This window comes from Oncorhynchus nerka, linkage group LG25, assembly GCF_034236695.1.
Source record: "Oncorhynchus nerka isolate Pitt River linkage group LG25, Oner_Uvic_2.0, whole genome shotgun sequence".
NCBI classification, from domain to species: Eukaryota; Metazoa; Chordata; class Actinopteri; order Salmoniformes; family Salmonidae; genus Oncorhynchus; species Oncorhynchus nerka.
The window spans coordinates 44138701-44164004 of record NC_088420.1 but is presented as its reverse complement, the minus strand read 5'-3'; the positions used below and the strand labels follow the sequence as shown (position 1 = coordinate 44164004).

The 25304-nt window shown below is 40.6% G+C and overlaps 1 protein-coding gene and 1 pseudogene across 2 annotated transcripts; one reads left to right on the top strand and one right to left on the bottom strand.

Annotated features, from left to right (window-relative positions):
- LOC115109545 (ras association domain-containing protein 8-like) overlaps positions 1–4201 on the bottom strand; it is a 38938-nt pseudogene extending 34737 nt beyond the window's left edge.
- Positions 4202–8461: 4260 nt separating this feature from the next.
- Positions 8462–24638, top strand: LOC115109544 (GTPase KRas). 2 transcript variants are annotated; one of them, XM_029634538.2, is made up of 6 exons: positions 8462–8717; positions 17562–17679; positions 18281–18459; positions 18768–18927; positions 20786–20910; positions 21858–21946. In XM_029634538.2, exons 2-5 carry the CDS (start codon positions 17569–17571, stop codon positions 20903–20905), a joined length of 570 nt encoding a protein of 189 aa, XP_029490398.1. In that variant the 5' UTR covers positions 8462–8717; positions 17562–17568; the 3' UTR covers positions 20906–20910; positions 21858–21946. The 2 variants fall into 2 exon arrangements, with proteins under 2 accessions (XP_029490398.1, XP_029490399.1); XM_029634539.2 differs by lacking the exon at positions 20786–20910 and having other exon boundaries at positions 8464–8717; positions 21858–24638.
- Positions 24639–25304: the final 666 nt, after the last annotated feature.

Here is a 25304-nt window from a genome sequence, read left to right as displayed (position 1 = left end):
ACTACCTCTCCACGTCAGTGCCAGGCATCCCGGAATGCAGAGGTATTAAAGTGTGTGCAGATATCTTCTCTATAGGAAGGAATTCCACTACCTCTCCACGTCAGTGCCAGGCATCCCGGAATGCAGAGGTATTAAAGTGTGTGCAGATATCTTCTCTATAGGAAGGAATTCCACTACCTCTCCACGTCAGTGCCAGGCATCCCGGAATGCAGAGGTATTAAAGTGTGTGCAGATATCTTCTCTATAGGAAGGAATTCCACTACCTCTCCACGTCAGTGCCAGGCATCCCGGAATGCAGAGGTATTAAAGTGTGTGCAGATATCTTCTCTATAGGAAGGAATTCCACTACCTCTCCACGTCAGTGCCAGGCATCCCGGAATGCAGAGGTATTAAAGTGTGTGCAGATATCTTCTCTATAGGAAGGAATTCCACTACCTCTCCACGTCAGTGCCAGGCATCCCGGAATGCAGAGGTATTAAAGTGTGTGCAGATATCTTCTCTATAGGAAGGAATTCCACTACCTCTCCACTTCAGTGCCAGGCATCCCGGAATGCAGAGGTATTAAAGTGTGTGCAGATATCTTCTCTATAGGAAGGAATTCCACTACCTCTCCACGTCAGTGCCAGGCATCCCGGAATGCAGAGGTATTAAAGTGTGTGCAGATATCTTCTCTATAGGAAGGAATTCCACTACCTCTCCACTTCAGTGCCAGGCATCCCGGAATGCAGAGGTATTAAAGTGTGTGCAGATATCTTCTCTATAGGAAGGAATTCCACTACCTCTCCACTTCAGTGCCAGGCATCCCGGAATGCAGAGGTATTAAAGTGTGTGCAGATATCTTCTCTATAGGAAGGAATTCCACTACCTCTCCACGTCAGTGCCAGGCATCCCGGAATGCAGAGGTATTAAAGTGTGTGCAGATATCTTCTCTATAGGAAGGAATTCCACTACCTCTCCACGTCAGTGCCAGGCATCCCGGAATGCAGAGGTATTAAAGTGTGTGCAGATATCTTCTCTATAGGAAGGAATTCCACTACCTCTCCACGTCAGTGCCAGGCATCCCGGAATGCAGAGGTATTAAAGTGTGTGCAGATATCTTCTCTATAGGAAGGAATTCCACTACCTCTCCACTTCAGTGCCAGGCATCCCGGAATGCAGAGGTATTAAAGTGTGTGCAGATATCTTCTCTATAGGAAGGAATTCCACTACCTCTCCACGTCAGTGCCAGGCATCCCGGAATGCAGAGGTATTAAAGTGTGTGCAGATATCTTCTCTATAGGAAGGAATTCCACTACCTCTCCACTTCAGTGCCAGGCATCCCGGAATGCAGAGGTATTAAAGTGTGTGCAGATATCTTCTCTATAGGAAGGAATTCCACTACCTCTCCACTTCAGTGCCAGGCATCCCGGAATGCAGAGGTATTAAAGTGTGTGCAGATATCTTCTCTATAGGAAGGAATTCCACTACCTCTCCACGTCAGTGCCAGGCATCCAGGAAACGAATAACATAGAGAGTGTGGATTCCTGGCCGATGAGAATGCAATGGGCCGTGACGTGGAGATAAGGAACTCCATGGTTCTGTGCACAGCCTTCTGATCTCAGGGCTGCATTTAACATGAATACACCTTAGATTCTACTCACAGTTAAAGGACTACATCAGTTATACAGTCTATATAGTGGCAGGCTTTTTGTTGGCGATTCTGTGGGATGACTATTTTTATATTGGAAGGAAGGAATTACAAGGAATACACCGTAAGGACTGTATTACATTCTATCATTAAAAAACGAAGCTAAATAGGCTAAATCTAGGGTAAGTACTATTGAATGACATAAAACAAGCATTAGGCTACACTTTTTTTTTTACAAACAGAAGCCCCACTCCCAACTAAATACCAAAACAAGAAAGAGGAAGGAATGTTAGAGAGGAGTCTTGTGGTGGTTCTCTGAAATCTAATCACTAAAAGCCTCCTCCCTCCTCCACAGGAGCTAGCAGCAGCATCTCCTCAGGTCAGACCAGGTCCTAAATTACATTTGTCTGACTACAATGACAAAACATACAGTCTTCAATAAAGTTTGTTACAAATGAGTGACAGATTAAAGCCACTATTTAAAACCAAACTGAGTTCTGCTTGTGTGGATGGGGTGTCTGTGTGTGAAACACTTCACATTGCCTTGTAAGTGGAAAACATTTATAGACATTGTAAACATGTTTGTAGACATATGCAAATTATGCAACTTTGAAAATAGCATAAAATAAATATGTCTAGACAGTTAAGAAAATACAAAAAGTTTAGTTAACGTAACTACAAGGAAATTACATAAATTATTCTACTGGTAAAGTTTGGCCAGAAAATATCCTGTACTTATATTAGGCCACCTGAAAAACATAGGCTCGCCTCGATCACACCCGTACGTACAACCGAACACTTGCTCAGAATTTAGGCTAACCCCCTCCACCCCCCCAATCCAAAAATCTCTAGGGAGACGGTGTTTGAGACGTCTGTCCCTCACCAGGGATTCAAACCAGCCACAGTCATGCCACAGCCACAGTTATAGCCCCAGCTCCTGTAAAGCTTTCCATTAGGAGCTTCTGGGGGCCCACACTCCTCCCCCTCCCTAACATCAGGCTGGCTGGATGTTATATTAGACTCCAGAGTGGCCCCCGCCTCCCCTAGTCGGGAGGTCAACACTGGCAGGATCTCGAACATCTGGACGGCACGTTTAGCCAGCAGAAATAATACAGCCTTTGTTCCCCTGCCATGATGGCTCTATAAGCAGGCCAGCTTTGAAGTGCCAGCCTGATGCTGGGAGCAGGGCCTTAGGAGCAACACTGATTGGGGCAACAGACCCGATCTCCTGGCTTCTACTCTGGCCAAGGGTTTGGAGGGTTGGTTTGGACATGATGAGGACATGGGTTTAGTTTAGCCCATGTTCTGGCGGTCCCATCAGTCATTAGTGCAGTAATTGAACACATGTTTACCACAGCTGTGGGATTGAGATAGTACTGCTTTGAAGGAAAATGAAACAGGTTGTAAGAAAAGTTTTACGGAGAAGGTCTATGTTTCTTTAATATTATCAACAAAACGACAGTGCTGTGCAGTAGGCAGCCCAAAACAAACAAGAATCAGATACTGATATAGAACAGTATCTGCTGGCCAACACTGTTTGCGTCAACATGTGTGTAAGAGCTGATAGTATGAAAAAAAGTGTCAATACACAGATGCTGAAAGCAAGAAAGAAGCCATTTGCATTCTACTACTGCTCTAATACATCATTATGCCAAACATATTGGAGTGACCTACTCTACAGGTATTTTCAGTCTCTAATGGTAGAGTGGGTAACTGGAAATATAAACTGAGTCCGCATAAACAATATCCCTATAGGTATATTAAATAGTGTTTAGCTTAATTATGAGTGGGAAATAGGCTATACACAGAGGAAATGCTGTGTTGAAAAGTGGAAACGGTGCAATGTTTTACAGACATCACGAGACAAAATGTAGCCATTATCAACCATTATTACATGTTTATAAACATGTCATAAAACCATAGGCTATGGGCTATTCTCAGGTAGAGTTCCAATGCATGTGTTGATGTAAAATATATGGGCCACATAGTAAACAAGTGTGGCAAATGGCTCTGAAATGTTCCGCTCTTGTTTTAAAAGTGTGATAGTATTCACCGCGAGAAAGAACCCGCGATATTGTAACGGGCACAACTGTTCCACTATGCAGCCTGATAATAATTGTTCCATTATCACGGACGCCTGCTATTGCCGATTACTACACCTGGGATACTGTTGTAAAGGGTTAGTTAAGATACAGTGTAACGTTAACATCTTAACATTAGCAGGGAAACTACAAACGTAACCTTACCTTCGTGTTGTAGGCTTGGTGCCGAAAAAACAACAGAAGTTCCCCCACTCTTCTGTAGCCGGACTGAAGTTTAGAAAAAATGGATGCTGTTGAGTAATGGAATCTGCAAATGTGACATTTTCTCGGGGCAAGCCTACAAATCACTTATATGAACTGCGACAAAGTGATACGGTCCATAGCAAAGAGAACGGCATCAAAAGAAAATGAGGTGCATTGAAATATCCATGGCTGAAAGTTTTTCGCTGCGCCGTCTCTGCGCTAGCCCTTGGGGTCGGACCAACACGCTGCGGAAAATCGCCCTCTGCCTATTTCATTACTCTTGCTTGTAAATACATTGCATCGGAACTGGGACACCGCAAGGCATTGTGGACCAATTTAAAGCTGCAATGCACTGTAGAACAGGGCCTACTCACCTAAAGGAGTGGAGTTCCTGAAAGTGGTTGGATAGCCTACTTGAGTAGGTACCATATGGTGACATTCAGGTAGGGTAGGCTACATTGTTCTTTAATACAGAATATACACACACAGATTAACAACATTATTTGTAGTATATATTAAAAACATTTAGATGTTTGGGTTAAAAACCTGCCCAACTGACCCCATCCCCTCCTCCAGACTATCTGGAGACCTTCTCCAATTCCTCACTTCCCACATCACCTCATCCCTGACCACTGGCTGCGTCCCATCTGACTTTAAGATAGTCACAGTCAAGAAACCAACACTCGACCCCATTGACATAAAAAAAAACTATGGACCAGCATCCCTTCTTTCTTTTCTTCCCAAAACAATTGTGTGTGCTGTCTATGACCAACTCTCTCGTTACCATGGGAGACCTTGGGAAGATTCAACACCAGGCGGGCTGCAGCGTTCTGGATAAGTTGCAGGGGTTTGATGGCAGAAGCGGAAAACCCACCCAACAGAGAGTTGCAGTAGTCCAGACGGGAGATGACAAGTTCCTGGATTAGGACTTGAGCCGCTTTGTGTGTGAAGAAAGGTCGTACTCTACGGATGTTGTAGAGCATGAACCTGCAGGCAAGTGACCGCTTTGATGTTTGCAGAGAACGAGGATGTTGTCATGGGTCATGCTAAGGTTCTTTGCACTCTGGGAGTTGAGTTGTCAACTGGGATAGAACAGGCAGGCCTTCCCTGGGACGAAGAGCAGCGCCGTCTTGTCGAAATGTAGCTTGAGGTGGTGGGCCAACATCCAAGCTGAGATGCCTGCCAGGCACACAGAGATGTGTGTTGCCACCTGGGTGTCAGAAGGGGGGAAGGAGAAAAGTAGTTGAGTGTCATCCACATAGCAATGATAGGAGAGACCATGTTAGGATATGACAGAGCTGAGTGGGTTGGTGTGTAGAGAGAAGAGTCTTGAAGCTAACTCAACTGAGACTGTTCTCCTCTGTTCTCATCCTCCTAGATCTATCCACTGCCTTCGACGGCATGAACCATCAGATCCTCCTCTCCACCCTCTCAGGGCTGGATTGCATCCTACCTGGCAGGTCGCTCCTACCAGGTGGTGTGGAGAGAATCTGTGTCTGCACCACATGCTCTCACTACTGGTGTCCCCAAGGTCTCCGTTCTAGGCCCTCTCCTCTTTTCTCTATAAACCAAGTCACTCAGCTCCGTCATATCCTCACATAATCTCTCCTGTCATTGCTATGCGGATGACGCTCACCCTGTAAGCAGTCTCTGGACATGGTATGACAGCAACCCATGCTTTGGTTTTGTTTATCTGTCCACTGTTTCAAATGTTAACTTTTCATCATTTGTGTCACAAACCCAAAGCAAGTCAATGGTATTGATATTAGCATTTTCAAGCTTCATGTCCAAATCATCCTAAAGTGTCTAAAAAATGTATTGTGTAACTCAATGATGTTACTTGTATATGATTTGGATATGAAGTGCTGAATGCTAATATAGGTACCTTTAAATTACATTGGATTTGTGACACATATGCAAAAAATGTAGCATTTGAAACAGTGGTCAGGTAAACAAAACCAAAGCATGGGGTGCTGCTGTCATAGCTGGTCCATAGTCTGCATACAGGGTAAGAAAACCAATATGTCATTTGGGTGGACTATGCCTGGCTTTTGAACACTTCTTTAGATTCCTCATGTCTTACTCATGTCTTACTCATGTCTTAGTCATTGTTAGAAAAACAGTTTGGTCAAAATTGGATGTTAGGTACTATAATTATTGAACATTATATGAATCCTATAAATTAAATTGACCAATTTTATTGTAATTAATGATATTTTTCAAGGATCCTATTATATATCAACAAAATAATGTTTCCGGAATTCTTATCGTATCTGTTTCTAACTACAGAAAAGATTTCAGAACAATCTGAAATGGTTGGTGTCATGGCTTGCTGAAATGACATAAAACGACCCGACTGTGATATGTGGTTGTCTCACCTAGCCATTTTAAGATGAATGCACTAAATGTAAGTCACTCTTTATAAGAGTGTCTGCTAAGTGACTAAATTGTCAAATGTAATCATATTCATGTATTCATATGATATTTAATATAAGTCTATGATTCATGCAGTCTGGGGACATTACAATTCGAGTCTGCAGTTGATTTTGAGCCTCATCATAATCTCTATGAGTAAACAAGTATCTTGAGAGTTAATCAGTTATCTGCGTAGCTTTCAGCGTCATTTTATTGACCAAGACAGAAGACACTTGAAAGTCTGCAATGGAGGCACTGATTTACTGCGGCATTGGGTTGAGTCAGTCAGTCAGTCAAGATGGCAAGTCACATGTTCTAATGAACAAACAGTTGAATGTTCCAGTGAACTTCTGTGGTAGTCTGCATATAGACTTTTAACTGGAAAATAGCTAGGTGACTGGTGGTGAACATTCATCTTATCTTTACAGACATGATATGTACTTTTTATTTTTATTTGTTAATCACTGTGTATTTATTCCAATTGTTAATTTCACTGTTAGTCTACACCTGTTGTTTAGGAAGCATGTGACAAATTACATTTGATTTGATCTAGTGTGAATATAAATCATTGGTAGAGACCCTTGGTCTACTATGGGATCAGTGAAGGTCATTTAGCAAAACATCACAGTTTTGATCATGTTTATATTGGATTAATGCATGCCTCATACTCAGGATTCCAAAAAATAAAATAGTGTATTTTCTCTGTCATTGAGTGGACCATTCATTTGAGAGAAAATGGCGAATTTACAGACAGTGGCATTTCAAGCATGTAAAATGAAGAGGATAAGAAAACATAAATCAAGATGTCTCCTACACCACGTGAGGCTACTTACACTATATCTGCTCATGTAACTACAATGTAAATACATAGATTTAAGAGCAACTTAAAGTATCCCTACCACAAACCGTTTTCAATATCAATCTACAGCATAAAGCAATAAATATGCACAGAGCATACTTTATGCCACACAAGACTGAATGAAAACAGCTGATGGAGCATTGGCAATGGCATTGTTTGCGAGCTCATAAATGGATACCTACTGACCCCTCGTGGCTCCATCTAAACCCAGTCTAAATGCTTCAGTCCATCCATTTGATATGTTATATTATTTTTCTCAGAGGGGTTGAGAGTGCTGAAACTCCAACTTTGTATCCTCTAACTTAAATATGAAATTCACATTTTAATTATATTTATTTTTTAATGACTAAGTGTGAGCAGGATACTGTCTCCAGAATGGTGTACTATTTGATAACTATGTAATTAGTATCAAGATGATTAATCTTGGTTAGGTGCCTAAAATAGTTTTTTCAGATACATTTAGTTGTATGACAAAGCACTGGTCACTAAAAATAATTGAGAATATACATTGTTTGAATTCTAAAAAAAGAGGCGAGGGGTATGTATCTGTCCATAGCTGTTTTGCGCAATGCTGCCCCGGTCTGACACCCACAAAAAAAATAAACATAAAACTGCATAGTTGTAACGCACATGCGTAATTTTGTTCTAACGCAAATGTATACTTGTGTGTGAATTGGTTACCGTCTCTTTGTTTGGCCTCCCTGAGCCTAACGTTAACTGTTTGATTCTACCACAGGGCTTACTGTACTGTATCCCCCCCCACTTTCTATTTATATGCACATATTCAGCGCTGAAGGTATACCAGTGAAAGCCGAGGAAAACTGACAAAGGGATCGCCAAATCATTTCCTTGCTTGGGAATGACGTCCCTACAGTACATTCCAGTTATATTTAGAGCCTATATATAGTGGTCCCCCCCTCATCCGTTGTTGTACCCGCTTCACTGGGAAGAAGAGGGCTATCTATTCCCAGAGACAGGTCTTGAAATATTGATGCTAGATAGAATAATTCAATTCACACTGTCATAATGATCGATGTATTTGTGCGCAGATATCACAGTCCTATCTGTGAAAAACACATCGACCCAAAACGTTTCAAAACACAGTCTACCAACACAAGCATCCACCAGAACAATATATTAAGGTAAACTAAAAGTGAATTGGGTGGAGAACAAGTGAGCGTCTTTATAACGTTTATTGCCAAACTAGTGTAGTGATATCACCGAAACCAGTTGAAATCCCCTGCTTTGCTTTCTGGGTAAACTGTACGACGCTGCACCCGGTATCCGCCCATATTCGCGTCAGGCCAACCTCAGCTGAATCGAGAGTAGCAGGCCAAACGCTGTATCAAATGGAAAGTTAAATCGATTAATGTCCTTACTTTTGTCTGCTTTTTTAAAAGAAGATACATTTACACAAATGCGGCCGTTTCAGTGTAAAGTAGGAAATGCAGAGATCGTGTGAAAAAGGAGGATTATCTGCTTGACTTCTTATTTGGTCGCTACTTCGGACGCGGAACTCCACACGCTATAGGTAAAACAATTGGAAAGATCACTACACTTGTATCAATTTACACAATGGATACGGGGCGACATTGTGTCCTCTCGCCTATATCTTAATTTGAGGGTTGGGCCTGTAATGATTTCATAATTTCCTGTGCAATTGCAGCTAAAAGTATCGTTAATACAAACTACGCCCAATTGTTAACCTAATGTCTGGCCCTTTAATGCGCAGACCTATGCGGTATTTATGGCGGCTTCAAACTCATCCGCTCTCCCATGAATGCTGCAGGTTCTACCGGGTTTACGCATAGCATTCAATCCATTGTGCTAAAGAAATTTGCACAAGACAATCCTAGTTCACTAACAGTTATGGGATCTGCATATGCTAGTCTTCTCTATAATTGTGGACCTACTCCAGTTATTGTAGGCTACAGGCAACTCGACTTTATACAGTTGTAATATTAGGGTGTAGGCCAATCTAAGGTTGTACTCATCAGTTCACATGTACAGGTATTATTTAAATAATTGGATCCTTCCACGAAATGAGTGCCTCTTGCGTCCCTTTTGATATTGGACTTTTTATTTATTTAATTGGGCATAAATAGTTAATTTCAAAGGCCTGTTATTAAATGGTGCCCTTTTTTAATATAGACCACATGGACAATTATATCAATTTGATTTTTAATGTGAATAAAGACATTTCAGCATTTTGACATGTTCTTAGATGCATCATGACTTGTAGGAAGATTAACACAATTAACCCAAACACTTCTCCAAGATTTCACCATCATTATGTTTAGTTATTTTGTTGCTTTGACATTGTTATTAGTGATTCATATAAGGTACAAAAACTATGTCCATTTTAAGGTCAACACTGTTACGTTAACTGTTAATATGGAGAAACTATTCCCTTAAAAAAAAACAAGAGAATTGAATTGGTTTTACTCTTTGGCATTTTTCTGGTGTTTTGTGGTGGAAAACTGAGCAGGTCGAGCATAACACGTCAACCCTTTTACCTTGATAGACAGTCTAGAAATGTTTGAACAATTTAAAACATTTTGTGGAGCTTGCGTTCAATTGGCCCTCCTTTGCGTACAACAAGCTTCCATTCCCCCTGTCACAAGAGTATTCATGGCTGATTTAAGATTAAGTTGTCAACCTAGCTCTCAAACTCTTCTTTATCCGGATGGTTTTCAGCAGTTCGCTTCGCCCACGGTTGGCTGCATGTGAACTACAATTGACTGTTTTAACGTTTAGAAACGTCAATCATCGCTTGCGAAACGGTTTTAGAAACATGCTAATATGCGCCTTGTCTTTTATATCAGTGAGAAAGAATCTTTCAAATAAAACCGATGCAGTTACCGTAGCAGTTTTGCACAGACTATATGCTGTGCGTGCCAACAGTTACGCTCACAGGTGTTCGGGGCACTCTAGATAGCTAATTAGCATAGATGGCCACCTATGTTTTCGGTAAGCAAGAGCTGTAACATCAACCCTATAAAGGTGTGTAGTAATTTTAACCTTTTGTTATTATTTCTCGTTGGTAGGAAAAATATGGTCCTTATGTTTCCAAAACCGTACCGCGAGCAATGCGTTTTAACGTTCAGAACGAGCGTCTGGGCTTCTAACCAAACTCCCCCGACCAGAAGATGCATGTACTACCGTCAATAGGCGCTAAATAGTATTAGGCCTTGGTTGACGACCAATGAAAATGGCTGTTTGTCTAACATCAGATTATGCCAATAGGCAAGCTGCACAAAATGGACACAGTGGCTTTTTTATAGGCTATTTGTCTACTCTGTCACAATACTTTCCTACAATATTGGCATGTATTTTACAGTAACTTGTAAACAGAAAACTAATGGAGAGGTGCTTGATTGGGCATGACAACTTTGTTGATGACTGGTAATTACCGTACAGTTGTCATGACTAGCCAATCATGAACAAGCTTTCTATTTCCTGCAGCATAAGGATATGAAATGGGTTGACAATATTGCATCAACATTGCAAGCATGGTTGCCTAGTTATTAGGCCTACTGTACAATAATTTTAGGTCAGTGGGAGAATTGCTAAGTCACAATTAATCTTTATTCATCCTATTCACACTGTAGGCCATAGTTTCTGATGATGATTAAGCCTATAATGGCATTTACAATAGAAATAGTAGGCCTTTACGAGGGAGTACAGAAATGAGTGTAGACCTTAGGTAAGTTTGAAAAAGGTGATGAAACACTAACTTTGATATAATATACTAGATAATATACTAGCCTAAACAATATATATACTGTCAAAAGCACATATCACTGCATACTACAGATCACAGTGGGACCTACAATGATTTTTGCTGTATGACTCTGAGAAGGTCAATTCTGGTGAATTTTTAAAAGGACATTACTCCGAAATGAATGAAAATTAAATGATGTCATCAAACATATATAATTTCCACCCTCCAGAAATTAACCCATTAACATGTTGGTTCATATTATCAGGCAGGTGTGCCCTTAGGCAATAAGGATTGTCACCTGCTGTAGCCCAACTGATGCAGCATAGGGTTGCACATCTGCATTTACCCCAGTGGGCTAATCATTAGCTAGATCACACACTCTAAAACATGATCTTGTTGCTAGTTAGCAACATATTGATGGCTTGAAGGTCCCCAAAAAAACATTCCACTGGAACTCAGCCAAGGATCATGTACTGTGAATATAATTTAGGCTGTTACACCTGTTACACCTGACGTGTTACATTTAGCCCCAGTTTCTCCTAGGCCTTCAACACCATTAGTGAGCACTATGCATAAACCATGCTGCTGCTAAAAGCTCTGGTTTTAAAATGGTGCAATTCACACATTTTGTGGTGTTGAGAAAGTAGAAAGCTTTGATCCGCTTTAAACAGTGGCCAACAAAACAGCTTTTTCTAAGGTGTGTTTTCTCGGGACTGCTTTAGGAATGTTGTACAATGACTGGACATGCATTTTGAGAGTCGAGGAATATGTTTTTCTCACATGGAATGCGACAAGCTGACCAATTGAATAGGTCAAATATTCTGCTATAGAGTTGTCTGATGATTTTACTGCCAGTCATTTCCATGTAACAGGACCCATGAGCTCCAACAAGTTCAGAGGAGCATATCAAATTGTGTGTCAAATGAAAGCGAAGAGTCTGTATTTTTGGGAAATGAAGGCATGGATACGTTTTCCCATTAAAAAACAAAAACAATTTTCCATCTTAAAAACTAGGCAAAAGTAAATGGCTTTAATTTTCTGGTCAAACACATGGAAAAGAGGTCTTTAGAAAACGTCTACCAGAAAAAGTATTAGAAATACATCAAAACATAATACTGTTGAAGTAAAGACCCCTGCCAACTAATATCAACACTTACAGTTGAAGTGGGAAGTTTACATACACCTTAGCCAAATACAGTTAAACTCAGCTTTTCACAATTCCTGACATTTAATCCGAGTAAAAATTCCCTGTCTTAGCTCAGTTAGGATCACCACTTTATTTTAAGAATCTGAAATGTCAGAATAATAGTAGTGATTTATTTCAGTTTTTACTTCTTTCATTACATTCCCAGCGGGTCAGAAGTTTACATGCAGTCAATTAGTATTTGGTAGCATTGCCTTTAAATTGCTTAATTTGGGTCAAACGTTTTGGGTAGCCTTCCACAAGCTTCCCGCAATAAGTTGGATGAATTTTGGCACATTCCTCCTGACAGAACTGGTGTAACTGAGTCAGGCCTCCTTGCTCGCACAGGCTTCTTGAATTCTGCCCACACATTTTCTATAAGTTTGAGGTCCGGGCTTTGTGATGGCCACTCCAATACCTTGACTTTGTTGTCCTTAAGCCATTTTGCCACACCTTTGGAAGTATGCTTGCAGTCATTGCCCATTTGGAAGACCCATTTGCGACCAAGCTTCAACTTCCTGACTGATGTCTTGGTGTTGCTTCAATATATCCACGTAATTTTCCTTTCTCATGATGCCATCTATTTTGTGAAGTGCACCAGCTCCTCCTGCAGCAAAGCACCCCCACAACATGATGCTGCCACCCTCGTGCTTCACGGTTGGGATGGTGTTCTGGGGCTTTAAATCCAAACAATGTTGGTCATTATGGCCAAACAGTTCTATTTTTGTTTCATCAGACCAGAGTATATTTCTCCAAAAAGTATGATCTTTGTCCCCATGTGCATTTGCAAACCGTATTCTTTGTTATGGCGGTTTTGGAACAGTGGCTTCTTCCTTGTTGAGCGGCCTTTCAGGTTATGTCAATATAGGACTCGTTTTTACTGTGAATATAGATACTTTTGTACCTGTTTCCTCCAGCATCTTCACAAGGTCCTTTGCTGTTGTTCTGGGATTGATTTGCACTTTTCGCCCCAAAGTACGTTCATCTCTAGGAGACAGAACGCGTCTCCTTCCTGAGCGGTATGACGGCTGTGTGGTCTCAAGGTGTTTATACTTGCGTGCTATTGTTTGTACAGATGAACGTGGTACCTTCAGGTGTTTGGAAATTGCTCCCAAGGATGAACCAGATTTGTGGAGGTCTACATGTGTTTTTCTAAGGTCTTGGCTGATTTCTTTTGATTTTTACCATGATGTCAAGCAAAGAGGCACTGCGTTTGAAGGTAGTCCTTTAAATACATCCACAGGTGATCCATCACAATTTTGTCAATTAGCCTATCAGAAGCTTCTATAGCCATGACATAATTTTCTGGAATTCTCCAAGCTGTTTAAAGGCACAGTCAACTTAGTGTACACTTCTGACCCACTGGAACTGTGAATTATATTATATGTTTATAAGTATAAAATTATAAGTGAAATAATCTGTCTGTAAACAATTGTTGGAAAAATTACTTGTGTCATGCACAAAGTAGATGTCCTAACTGACTTGCCAAAACTATAGTTTGTTAACAAGAAATTTGTGGAGTGGTTGAAAAACGAGTTTTAATGACTCCAACCTAAGTGTATGTAAACTTCCGAATTCAACTGTATATTTAGTAATGGAGAAATTACTTGCCATTAAGTTTAAGAAACATTGCCTTGTAATTCCATTACCAAAAATCCCATCTTTAAGATATTTTCTAATTTCTCTCCTTCAATAGGAGGGAAGATGATGAAAGTTCACAGAAGTAACAAGTAAAGGTAGACCTACCAATGAGTTAGGGTTTTTACTGAAATCAATGTTTATGAATTAAGTGATTAAAACTTGTAATTCTGATGGCAAATCTGTAACAGATTTACAGAAATCTGTAACCGAGTTTACTGCAATTGAATTGGCTACAATGTGAAATCATAGTAGTCACAAACCACAGTTGTCCTCCCTTCCACTGGCATACTGTTTTTTTTTCTCTTTCTGGTCAAAGCGAGATGTGAAAACAGTCTGAACAAGCCCTCGCTCGCTCGCCCTCATACACTACCGGACAAAACTTTAGAACACCTACTCATACTCAAGGGTTTTTCTTTATTTGTAATATTTTCTACATTGTAAAATAATAGTGACGACATCAAAACTATGAAATAACACCTATGGAATCATGTAGTAACCAAAAAAATATATTATTTTATATTTGAGATTCTTCAAATAGTCATCCTCTGCCTTATATAGTATCAGTCTAAAGTTTGGACACACCTACTCATTCAAGGGTTTTTCTTCATTTTTCATTGTCCTGTTGAAAACAAATGATAGTCCCACTAAGCGCAAACCAGATGGGATGGCGTGTCACTGCAGAATGCTGTAGTCGCCAAGCTGATTAATTGTGCCTTGATTTCTAAATAAATCAGACAGTGTCACCAGCAAAGCACCATCACACCACCACCTCCATGCTTCACGGTGGGAACCGCACATGTTGAGAATATCAGTTCACCTACTCTACGTCTCACAAAGACACGTCGGTTGGAAAACAGAAATCTCAAATTTGGACTCATCAGACCAAAGGACAGATTTCCACCGGTCTAATGTCCATTGCTCATGTTTCTTGGCCCAAGCAAGTGTCTTTTTCTTATTGGTGTCCTTTAGTAATGGTTTCTTTGCAGTAATTCGACCATGAAGGCCTGATTTCATGCAGTCTCCTCCGAACAGTTGATGTTTGTTACTTGAACTCTGAGAAGCATTTATTTGGGCGGCAAACTGAGGTTCAGTTAATTGCCGATTTTTCTGAGGCTGGTAAATCTAATGAACTTACTCTCTGCAGCAGAGGTAACTCTGGGTCTTCCTTTCCTGTGGCGGTTCTCATGAGAGCCACTTTCATCATAGCCTTGATGGTTTTTGTGACTGCACTTGAAGAAAGAAGACTGATCCTCATGTAGCCGGTTGAGAGAATGCAAAGAGTGTGCAAAGCTGTCGTCAAGGCAAAGGGTGGCAACTTTGAAGAATCTCAAATTATAAATATATTTTATATTAACACTTTTTTGTTGTTGTTAATTCATGATTCCATATGTGTTATTTCATAGTTTTGATATCTTCACTATTATTCTACAATGTAGAAAATAGTACAAATTAAGAACCCCTTGATTCAGTAGGTTACTTCTCCCGGCTCTTACTGATCAATACCCATCTTTCCATTTATTGTAACTAGTATCCACGCAGACTGACACCGGACATCCATGGACTTTGAAACGTAGTTTAAATTTGGTCAGTCCGCCCTGGCCTTGATTTGAATGTCCACAGAGTTTGTTTTTTGGTTTCTGACTGGCCTTGATTTGGTACAAACATAGACGTCCATGATTTGTGAACGGACCAAATCTGAACCAATCATAAACTTCTGTTTCACAAGATTGCACAGTATAGTGAAGAAAAGTAGAGTACATACTGTAGAATTCATGTACTGTACTGAACTCTACTGTGATGTACTGAACTCTACTGTGATGTCCTGTACTGTGCTCTTCTGTGCTGTACTGTACTGAACTCTACTGTGATGTCCTGTACGGTGATGTCCTGTACTGTGCTGTACTGTGATGTCCTGTACTGTGCTCTTCTGTGCTGTACTGTAATGTCCGAAATTGTGAAACGTAGACGTCGATGATTTGGTCCGGTCTGATTTCAACCAAATTTGGTCTTGTTTTGGGGGCGGAGCTCATTACAATAATAGCCAGGATATGAAAGGATGATTTAGCATATTTCTACCTTTTTGTGTACCTATTAAGGATTCATCACCATGAAGAGAATGACAATCATATACATTATGCATTTCTGTATAGTACAGATCAGGGACCCATGATGTTATTCAGTTACCCTAACTGTAACAAATATTGTATCATGTCATAGCTGACACCCCACTCTTTCTACGGACATATTTGAATCTTAATTACGTGGAAGATATTTATGTTTTTGGAAAACATCACATAAAAATGATCAGGGAAATTATATCGTAATTCTGTTACCAAACTTTGCATCTACACAGTTCTTCCAGTAAATGTTTTTGTGAAATGCTATATGTAAATTGTAAAGTAGTCCTTGTGCATAGAGCTGTATGGTTTCTTCAACTTTTGAAATCAATGGTTTTTGTTGATAGATTTTAAAGTAAGACGTCCGAGTATCAATTCTGTTACTTGCTTGTGGTTTTGGCCGAGGAAAATTAAAATGTGGACAACGATTTTTCATTAGATAATAATACAATTCCATAACCAAAGGTACCAGTGCTCAGCTCCAAGCTCTCATTTGGATCATAGGTGCTGGGTATTGGACATAATGTACAGTGTTGTTGACATACTGTACGGTCGTGTTGTGTTCAGCACTGATTGTCTAATATAGCATCCATGATTCGTATCATCGATTGGACAGTCTATTTTGTTGGTATGTTTTTAAAAAATCAGAAATTACTAGGTGATTTGGTGACTCTATTTCCTTTTTGTATTTTGAGATGCTACTCATTGAGTTAAATGTCAGCCTCAACTGAGAACAAGTGTTAAAAAAAAACATTTTGAAACATAACTGTCTGGATAGCAGTGTGCCTCCCTGTTGCTTGATTCTTCTGGGGTCGTAAAGTAACGTGTGTCTACTGCCAGATCCCATTGTAGAGCTGTTACTCACAACTGACTATTGAATTTGTGTTACAGCTCGTGATACAGGAAGATTTCCGAGCAACATTTATGGGGATGATGTTTGAGGGAATTGTAACAGTAAATTCTGTTCAAGCGATGTTAATTAATGATAAGTCATCATTTTATGTGCGAGAACCTTGCTTGTGTGCTACAATATCAATGTAATAGTCTGCGTAAATTACCCTATCTTTGCAGAATTCCAAAAATCACTTTCATGGTTTTACATATCTTCTCCTTCTTGTTGATAAGCCCATTTTAAACTATGTTATGATAAAATAGTAGAGGACATTAGGTCCTCTCGTTCCATTTTCTCTGACATCGCAGGAGGAGATTGAATAGAATGTAAACATTCCTGTATCCACAGAGATCTGTGATTGTATGCATTCCCTGCAGCTCTAGACACACAGGATGGTCATTGTTGCAAATGAAAGGCAATGTGGAGACAATCGGGACAAAATCTAATTTTGCATTTGGCGGGCTCTGTGCACACAAGCACTTTAGAGTAGCTTAACTGATAAGGAATGAATACAACTTGACCAGATGGCTGTGAAGAAATAGTTAATATCAGCTTTATTCCGTGTGTGTGTGTGTGGCAAAAAAAATCCCAGGTTTTAAAGAAATCCCAGGTGGAGAATTCCCTGTTGGTGGATTTACTTCCCAGTTCCCTGATTCCAGGAATCCTCCAACTGGAAAACATGGGCATTTTTGGAAGGATACTGGAATTCTGCAACCCTATATATGTGACTTTCTTGTTGAGTCGATAGTTGGTGTCTAGCTCATGAAATGTTTATTTTTATATTCACTGACTGTATTCCTGTGTCTTCTGTCCCACAGGTGAACGATGACCGAATACAAGCTGGTGGTGGTGGGGGCAGGAGGTGTGGGCAAGAGCGCGCTCACCATCCAGCTCATCCAGAACCACTTTGTGGATGAATATGACCCCACCATCGAGGTAAAAAGTTGTTTCAGTACAACCACGTGTCTTTTACTACAAGGCATTCCTGGGAGTCAGGAAGAAAAGATCCTTTGAAAAAAAAAGTTGTGTACAATTTTTGTGTCTGCTGCTCCGCCTGCACAGAGGACTGCTCAGAGCTGTGTGAAAAGTAACTGCAATCAGAATATGCAAAGAAATTGTGTGCAAATGCAAGTAAAAATGTGCTCCTGATTCTGTTATTTGAATGTATGAATATAATATCCACAACATGGTGTCATTCAGTTAGTTTAACATTTGTAGGTGGCTACGTGATGAAGTTTGACATGTCCAAAATTATTACTCTGAAAGCTAATCAATTTATGACTGCTTGAAGACTGAATGCATTTCTTCCCTAGTGCACATATAGTCTCACTTACCTGGTCATCCCATCCATTCTCTTTAATTCCAATACTGTTTTATTTCTTTTGGAACTTTGTCAGATGAGCATTCTATGACCATATAGTTACATAGAGGATTTCAGAGCCCTAGTCGGGTAGACTGGACACCTATGGATATGTGCTCATTCATAGGTGTCCAGTCCTGAACCACCCATCTCTCTCTTTCTTGCTCCCTCCTTCAGGACTCATACAGGAAGCAGGTGGTGATTGACGGGGAGACGTGTCTGCTGGACATCCTGGACACTGCAGGTCAGGAGGAGTACAGCGCCATGAGGGACCAGTACATGAGGACAGGGGAGGGCTTCCTCTGTGTCTTTGCCATCAACAACACAAAGTCCTTCGAGGACATCCACCACTATAGGTGAGCTAGGTTCTGCCACAACATCTGAAGTTCTACTGCCGATTGCACTGATGGCGGTAAGCCGGACTATAGTTAAACCAGCGGACTGTAGTTGTATCTGTTTCCAAGCAGACACAGTTGTGCCAACCATATCCTGTCAACTGTGTCAAAGCCAACATCCACTCTTTCACCAACCCTATGATAAAAAACACCAACCAGGTTGTGTGTGAAATCAATAACCTCAAAAAGGAGTCCGTTCCATACTTTGGATGACCAAAGCATTTCACTGGTATTTAACCCTTGCCTTCCCTGTCATCTTTGTTCACCAGAGAGCAGATCAAGCGGGTGAAAGACTCGGAAGACGTGCCCATGGTGCTGGTGGGAAACAAGTGTGACCTGCCGTCCCGGACGGTGGACACCAAACAGGCTCAGGACTTGGCGCGCAGCTATGGCATCCCCTTCATCGAGACCTCGGCCAAAACCAGACAGGTGAGGGACTGAGACAGCAAGCTCTAGTGGGCTTTGCGGACACAGCCATGGCTCAAACAGGAACTATGACCTTGGTTTTTAACATGACGGCTATTGGCTAGCCTGGAAATCCAGACTGAATTCAGTAAAGTGAAATGTAGTGCGATTCAGTCTGCATTTCACGGCTACATTAGCTTTACTCCATATCTAGTTAAAGACAGATTTGAGACAGATTACTAAAACAGGTGAAAAGTTTACTCGTTGAATTTTTTTTATGTGGGATAACTTTTAATAAGCTGAAATGTGCGCTTCACCTTAATGTCTCACAACCTTTTATTTAATATTTTTGTTCCATTTCATCTTGGGGGAGAGAAAAAAAACGGTCCTAACTTTGCACCGGGTGTAACTTTGCACCTTAGTAAATCGAGCCCTTGTAGCTTGACGCTTCGAGGGTATTTGCTGGCGTGAACACAGCAGCCATTCAACCATTTTCTCCGCAGATCAATTTTCTTTATTGTAGCAAGATTACTTCTTACCAGCTGTGTCAGGTGTCCTTGCGATGGCATTTTACAATCATGGCCACTTCAATCTCACAAAATGCTGTGGTCCTCTTTTGACTCCCGAGCTGCCTTTTTGATTTGCGTTGGTATCAATGGTTATATGTGCTCTGTTTCTAAATGGTGCTTGGATCGGGTAATGTACTGTACATAATTAAAGTCCCTTTGCTTAATTGAATGATTGATTTATGAATTGCTGTATCCGTGCATGCTCCTCTGTCATGGAAATGTGTCTTTCTTTCACCATTAGAGACTCCATAATCGATCTGACATTGTTTTAATCAACAAATCAGTCAATCTTTGTCACTGAATCGTCACGACAGAGGGGAAATTGTCGGTAATTGTTTTGTGGCGGTGTGATAATCATGCTTAATGGACAGTGGGAAATGATTGTGTGCTGTATGGTGCACTATTGTCTGTTTGATTATGTGGCTGCTGGCTTGGCTTCAGTGGTGCGTGTCTGGCTGGTGCTGTGATGTATGTAGCTATTTGTCAGTCGGTGAACCTTCTGCTCTTTTTGCATCGGTCCAATCACAACTCCTTCTGGGGCCGCTGATTGGTCTCTTCCAGCTCACTCCTCCGATGGTTGAATCGCCCGGCTTCCTGGTGTTGCTCTTGTACTGAAATCACAAATAATACACACACGTTTGTACCTGTCATTCCCCTGTGAGGTTAAATGATTCATTGTTTTAAACTGTTTAAAAAAAAATGCATCCTCCGATTTATACATCAGCCCTATACACAGCTAAATGTAGGCTTAGTTGACATAGAATGTCAATACACTGAGTGTACAAAACATTAGGATCACCTTCCTAACACTGAGTTACACCCACCTTTGCCCTCAGAACGGCCTCAATCAGGGCATGGACTCTACAAGTTGTCAAGCGTTCCACAGGGATGCTGGCTCATGTTGACTCCAATGCTTTTTTCCACAGTTTGGGTGGTGGACCATTCTTGATACACACAGAATACTGTTGAGTGTGAACCCCAGAAGCATTGCAGTTCTTGACACTCAAACCGGTGCGCCTGGCACATACTACCATACCCTGTTCAAAGGCACTTAAAACATTTGTCTTGTCCATTCACCATCTGAATGGCACACGTAGACAATCCATGTCTCAATTGTCTCAAAGGTTAAATAAGGGATCATCGATTTCACCTGTATTCACCTGGTTAGTCTGTCATGGAAAGAGCAGGTGTTCCTAATGTTTTTAAACACTGAGGAAACGCAGTCCACGTAGTGTCCCTTTATCCCTGAACACTGAGGGGTCAACAGTGTCCCTTTATCCCCTAACTGAGGAGAGCTGTGTTTCGCACTGCAGAGAGTGGAGGATGCCTTTTACAGTCTGGTACGGGAGATCAGGCTGTACCGGCTGAAAAAGCTCAGCAAGGAAGAAAAGACCCCGCGCTGCGTCAAGCTTAAAAAGTGTGTTGTGATGTGAAAGGGGTAAGTGTGTATCATCCGCGCTCCCTCCCTCACGTCCGTCAGGTGTGTATTTGTGGTGTGTGGGAGGGTGTCGTCCGTGTGATACCGAGCAGGGAAAGTGGTAATGTTTGCTGCTTGGTGGGTGGGATTCATCCCTATTTAAGCTAACCTCCTGGGATCTGCTGTGGGGTCTCCTTGAAACCAGGCGTCCATCTTAGGTTCTCCTCCTGTGGTATCTGTATCTCTGTGTGGGGTATGTTTATACTATCGTGGGTGATGATAATTTTGTAATCTGCTCGACTGAGACAAATCAGTGGTGAGAGACGAGGGAGCAGGTAAGATTGGATCTGTGTAACCGATGGCGATTGTAATAATCTTGGCCGAAATGAAGTCTTGGAATGGTGACTAAGGAAGTGTGATTATTAAGAGGACAGCACGGAGATGTTCCACTGAAGTCCTGGGGCAACTGTGTGCATTGACGTCGCACATAACGTCCTTTGTTTCTGTCTTTCTCTCTTTCGCTGTCTTGTTCTTTCTATCTCACAATCTGAAATTAATTTGGTTTCCTCTCTGATACAATAGGTGACAATGTTGTGCTCAGTGAATGACAAAGACCTGGTTATTTCTGGTCCCTGCCTCTCTTTGGCATCATTAATGTAGCCATTGTCCTTGCTGTTGTCTGCTGGGCCAGCTCATGCCACAAATCCACCTACCAACGAATCAATATGCAATGAGCACATTTGTAACGCAAGTTTTGTAACGCATGCTAGTCTACGTACTAGGAGTGTACACTGAAATTGTCACCCTATTCCCTATATAGTCAAAAGTAGTGCAATATATTGGGGAATAGGGGTGCCATTTCAGACATTTGCATCTGCCAAGCTTTCATGTTAGTCACAGATGAGAACATAAGGGTTTTTGAGAAGAGTTTTCAAAACAAACCTTAACTTTTCTTTTCTTTTCCCCAGGGTGTGGATGATGCATTTTACACATTAGTGCGGGAAATCCGAAAACACAAGGAGAAGATGAGCAAGGAGGGCAAGAAGAAGAAAAAGAAGTCCAAGACAAAGTGTATACTCATGTGAATAATGACCAGCCCCCTTTTCAAGATAGACAAAAAAAAATGTGTTAAAACAGTTCACGTAATACATTTTTGTACATTACGCTAAATTATTAGCCTCTTTATCTTAGCACCCAAAATACTGAATATGGAAATGAACCCTATTTTTCTGCCTTTTTCTCTTATTTTGAAACCAATAAGCTTTACTTTCTGTTTAGTGCCAGTTGCCCAGAAGTGTTGGTCCAATAGGATGATTATCAATTAGGAGATGGTAGACAGTAAAACGAAAGGACTTTATTCAACAGCCAAGTTCATAACTGTAGGAAATTTTGGACAACAGAAAAAGCAAGCCTAAAAAGCTTATTCTCCCTCTGCTGGAGAGCATGAGATGCTCTTAACAGTATGGGGCGCCAAATAGTTGAATCCCATTCCATTGGACAAGGAGTAACAACTGGGAGGCAGGACCAACACTTGATTGGGGGAAATTCCAAATGTCCCGGCCACTGTGTGTAATAATGCCCATCCTCCGACTTTAAACTCCTAGATATGATTCAATAATGTCATGCTGTACTTGAAGCATGCATGTGAACTTTACTACTGTATCTAGTTTTAAAAAATGTCCTGGTTAGCCATTTTAATTAAGTTGTATTCTGTTAATGCTTTTGTCATTTGTGGGTAGTGATTTCCTGCCTACAGGACTTTCATTTTTGCATGCAATGTGTTCTTACTAGTCAATGGGGAATGGCACAGTGATACTAATACTGTACGATACTGATACAGCCACTAAGGCCAGGAACGAGGAGCTCCTGTCCAGTTGGGCCACACAGGCTTTTATAGTGTTTCGGGCCTCAAGTCGATCTATATTCACCAAACCTGATCTGATCTTTTAGGTAGAAACCAGTTGTTAAATGGTGGGAAACCTTTTCAACAACTGAAACGCTCCAGGTGGCAGGTATGAAGCATCGGTATCAGAACAGCAAGATTCTCAGTAGTGTTGAAGAGGACATGCAGCTCATGTTGTGTTGCTCAGTGGCACCGCATGTTGCGTATACAAACGCCTCTACACAATCCAGTGTCTCCTGTAGTTTTATCATGAACGTTTTAAAAGATGAGTTAATTGTTCATCAAGAGATCTTGTTTGCGTGATGAAATTCCCCTCATCTCCTCAGGATTGGTGTATTTTGTGTCGTGTTCTGTGTTTTTGAAAGACAAACCTTTCCCATTCAAGTAACACATTTTTACCTGTTAGTTAATCAACCAGTAAATCAAGATTGGGGCCTCCTTGTTACAGCGTAACATCCAAATTGTTTTGAGTGCAAACAAATAGCAGGCCTAAATTAAACCTAAACTTTAAACCAAGTAATCTAATGATGTATATGTGTTATTCAGGTGAACTGTCTTAAAGAATAGTGAGTTACTGTTTTCAGATGCGAGACATAAGACCCCATCAGATCCTAACAGAATATGCCTTGCACATTTCCCCACTTATTGCTGCCATAAACATACTTTCCTATTTTTGGATTGGCTAGATTAGGCAAAGAAAATCTTAAAGGCCTTTTTTTTTGTCCTACTACAGATCTTCCTTTCTCAATTTGTTTGTTTTGTTTTACTTCTACAAAAGATGCCCCGTAGAATCGTTGTCATGCAAAGAGTGTTCAAAAATCTATTGTTCATATAAATTTCTCATTCTTCCTTGTGAAGTTAGATTTTTTTGGGTTAGAGCTTGGGTGGGAAGGTGTTGAGTGGGTTTTGCTGGGCTGTGTTTCAAGTGAAATGACTGGTCCAGTCCAATAATCTTTGTCAAATGTATTCCTTACAAAGGTTGTTGCTTCCTTGTGATGTTACTGGAGCTGATGTCTGTAACTGAGGCAATTACCATTAAATTCATTTTTAGAGGAAAAAACGTGTTAATTTATAAAAACACGGAAAAGTTGTTTTTTTCAGCATTATTTCACAACCTTAAAACCAGGGTTTTACCTTGAGGCTTCTTACACATTGCCTTTTGTGCTTGCATCGGGTGCTTCAGTCAGATCGCCGTGGGATACATGTGAGCCGAGACTGCATTAGGCTTCTTTGCCACGTCTGTTCAACTGCTACAAACTCTGCTATTTGAGGGGAATGAGATTCTAAAGTGAAACATAATATACAATACATTTATTTAGGATTTATGCTTTTTTTGGCCCAATTTTATTACCTCCTCTTTGTTCCTAAAGTTAGATATGAACTGTTAGCACATTTTTGATTATGGGACGCCATTTTGTTAACAATACTGTATCACAAAAAGTAATTCTACCAAAATGTTCCCCCTCCCTTTTATTTTGCGTGCCAACTGCTGATTTCTGAAAAAGAAGTAGCATTTATACCTGGATCGTATTTTAACAACCTTTTTGTATAGTTGTTATACTGAAAGGTGCACATTTTGTAAATTGTGCTTAATTTCTTTGGTGTGTCTAAATGAATGTTGCTTTAATGGAGTTTTCAGTACTATCTCTTTTGTGTATGATGGGACTTGGGAGAGTGACTGGGTCCAGGTCTAGGGGAGTGAATGAATGACCACTGTTGAACACATCCATAGAGAGCTCTCTTTGGTCACTGTTTAGAGTGGTGATCTGATCCCAAATCTGTCTTTTTTTTTGTGCCATGAATCTCACCACTCCTATTTAATGTGTAATAAAGACAAAACAATTAAGAGGAATTGGCCCTGTTTTCATTGCTCATAGTGACTTCTAAAAGTATTACACAGATTGTTCTTACAAAGTGGGATTAAAATGGATTTAATTGTCAGTTTTTGTCAACGATTTACACAAAATGCCTGGTCAAAGTTGAAGAAAAATTCAAACGGTTGTAAAAGATTAATGAAAAATAAAACACTCTTGATTAGATAACTATTCAACATCCTGAGTCAATACATTTTACGATCACCTTTGGTTGCGATTAAATTTGTGTGTCTTTCTGGGTAAATCTCTTTTGCTCATTGTTTTCAAAATGCTCTAAGCTCGGTCAAATTGGTTATTAATCATTGCTAGACAACCATTTTCAGGTCTTAATTTTTCAAGCAGATTTAAGTCAATTGTATCTAGTGCACTCAGGAACATGCAATGTCTTCTTGGTAAGCAACTTCAGTGTAGGTTTGGCCTTGTGTTTTAGGTTATTGTCCTGCTGGAAGGTAAATTAATCTCCCGGTGTCTGGTGGAAACCAGGTTTTCCTCTATGATTTTGCCTGTGTTTTAGCTCCATTTTGTTTTGTTTATCCTGAAAAACTCCCCAGTCCTTACAAACCTACCCATAACATGATGCAGCCACCACTATGTTTGAAAATATGGAGAGTGGTACTCTGCTTTATTGAATTTGCCAC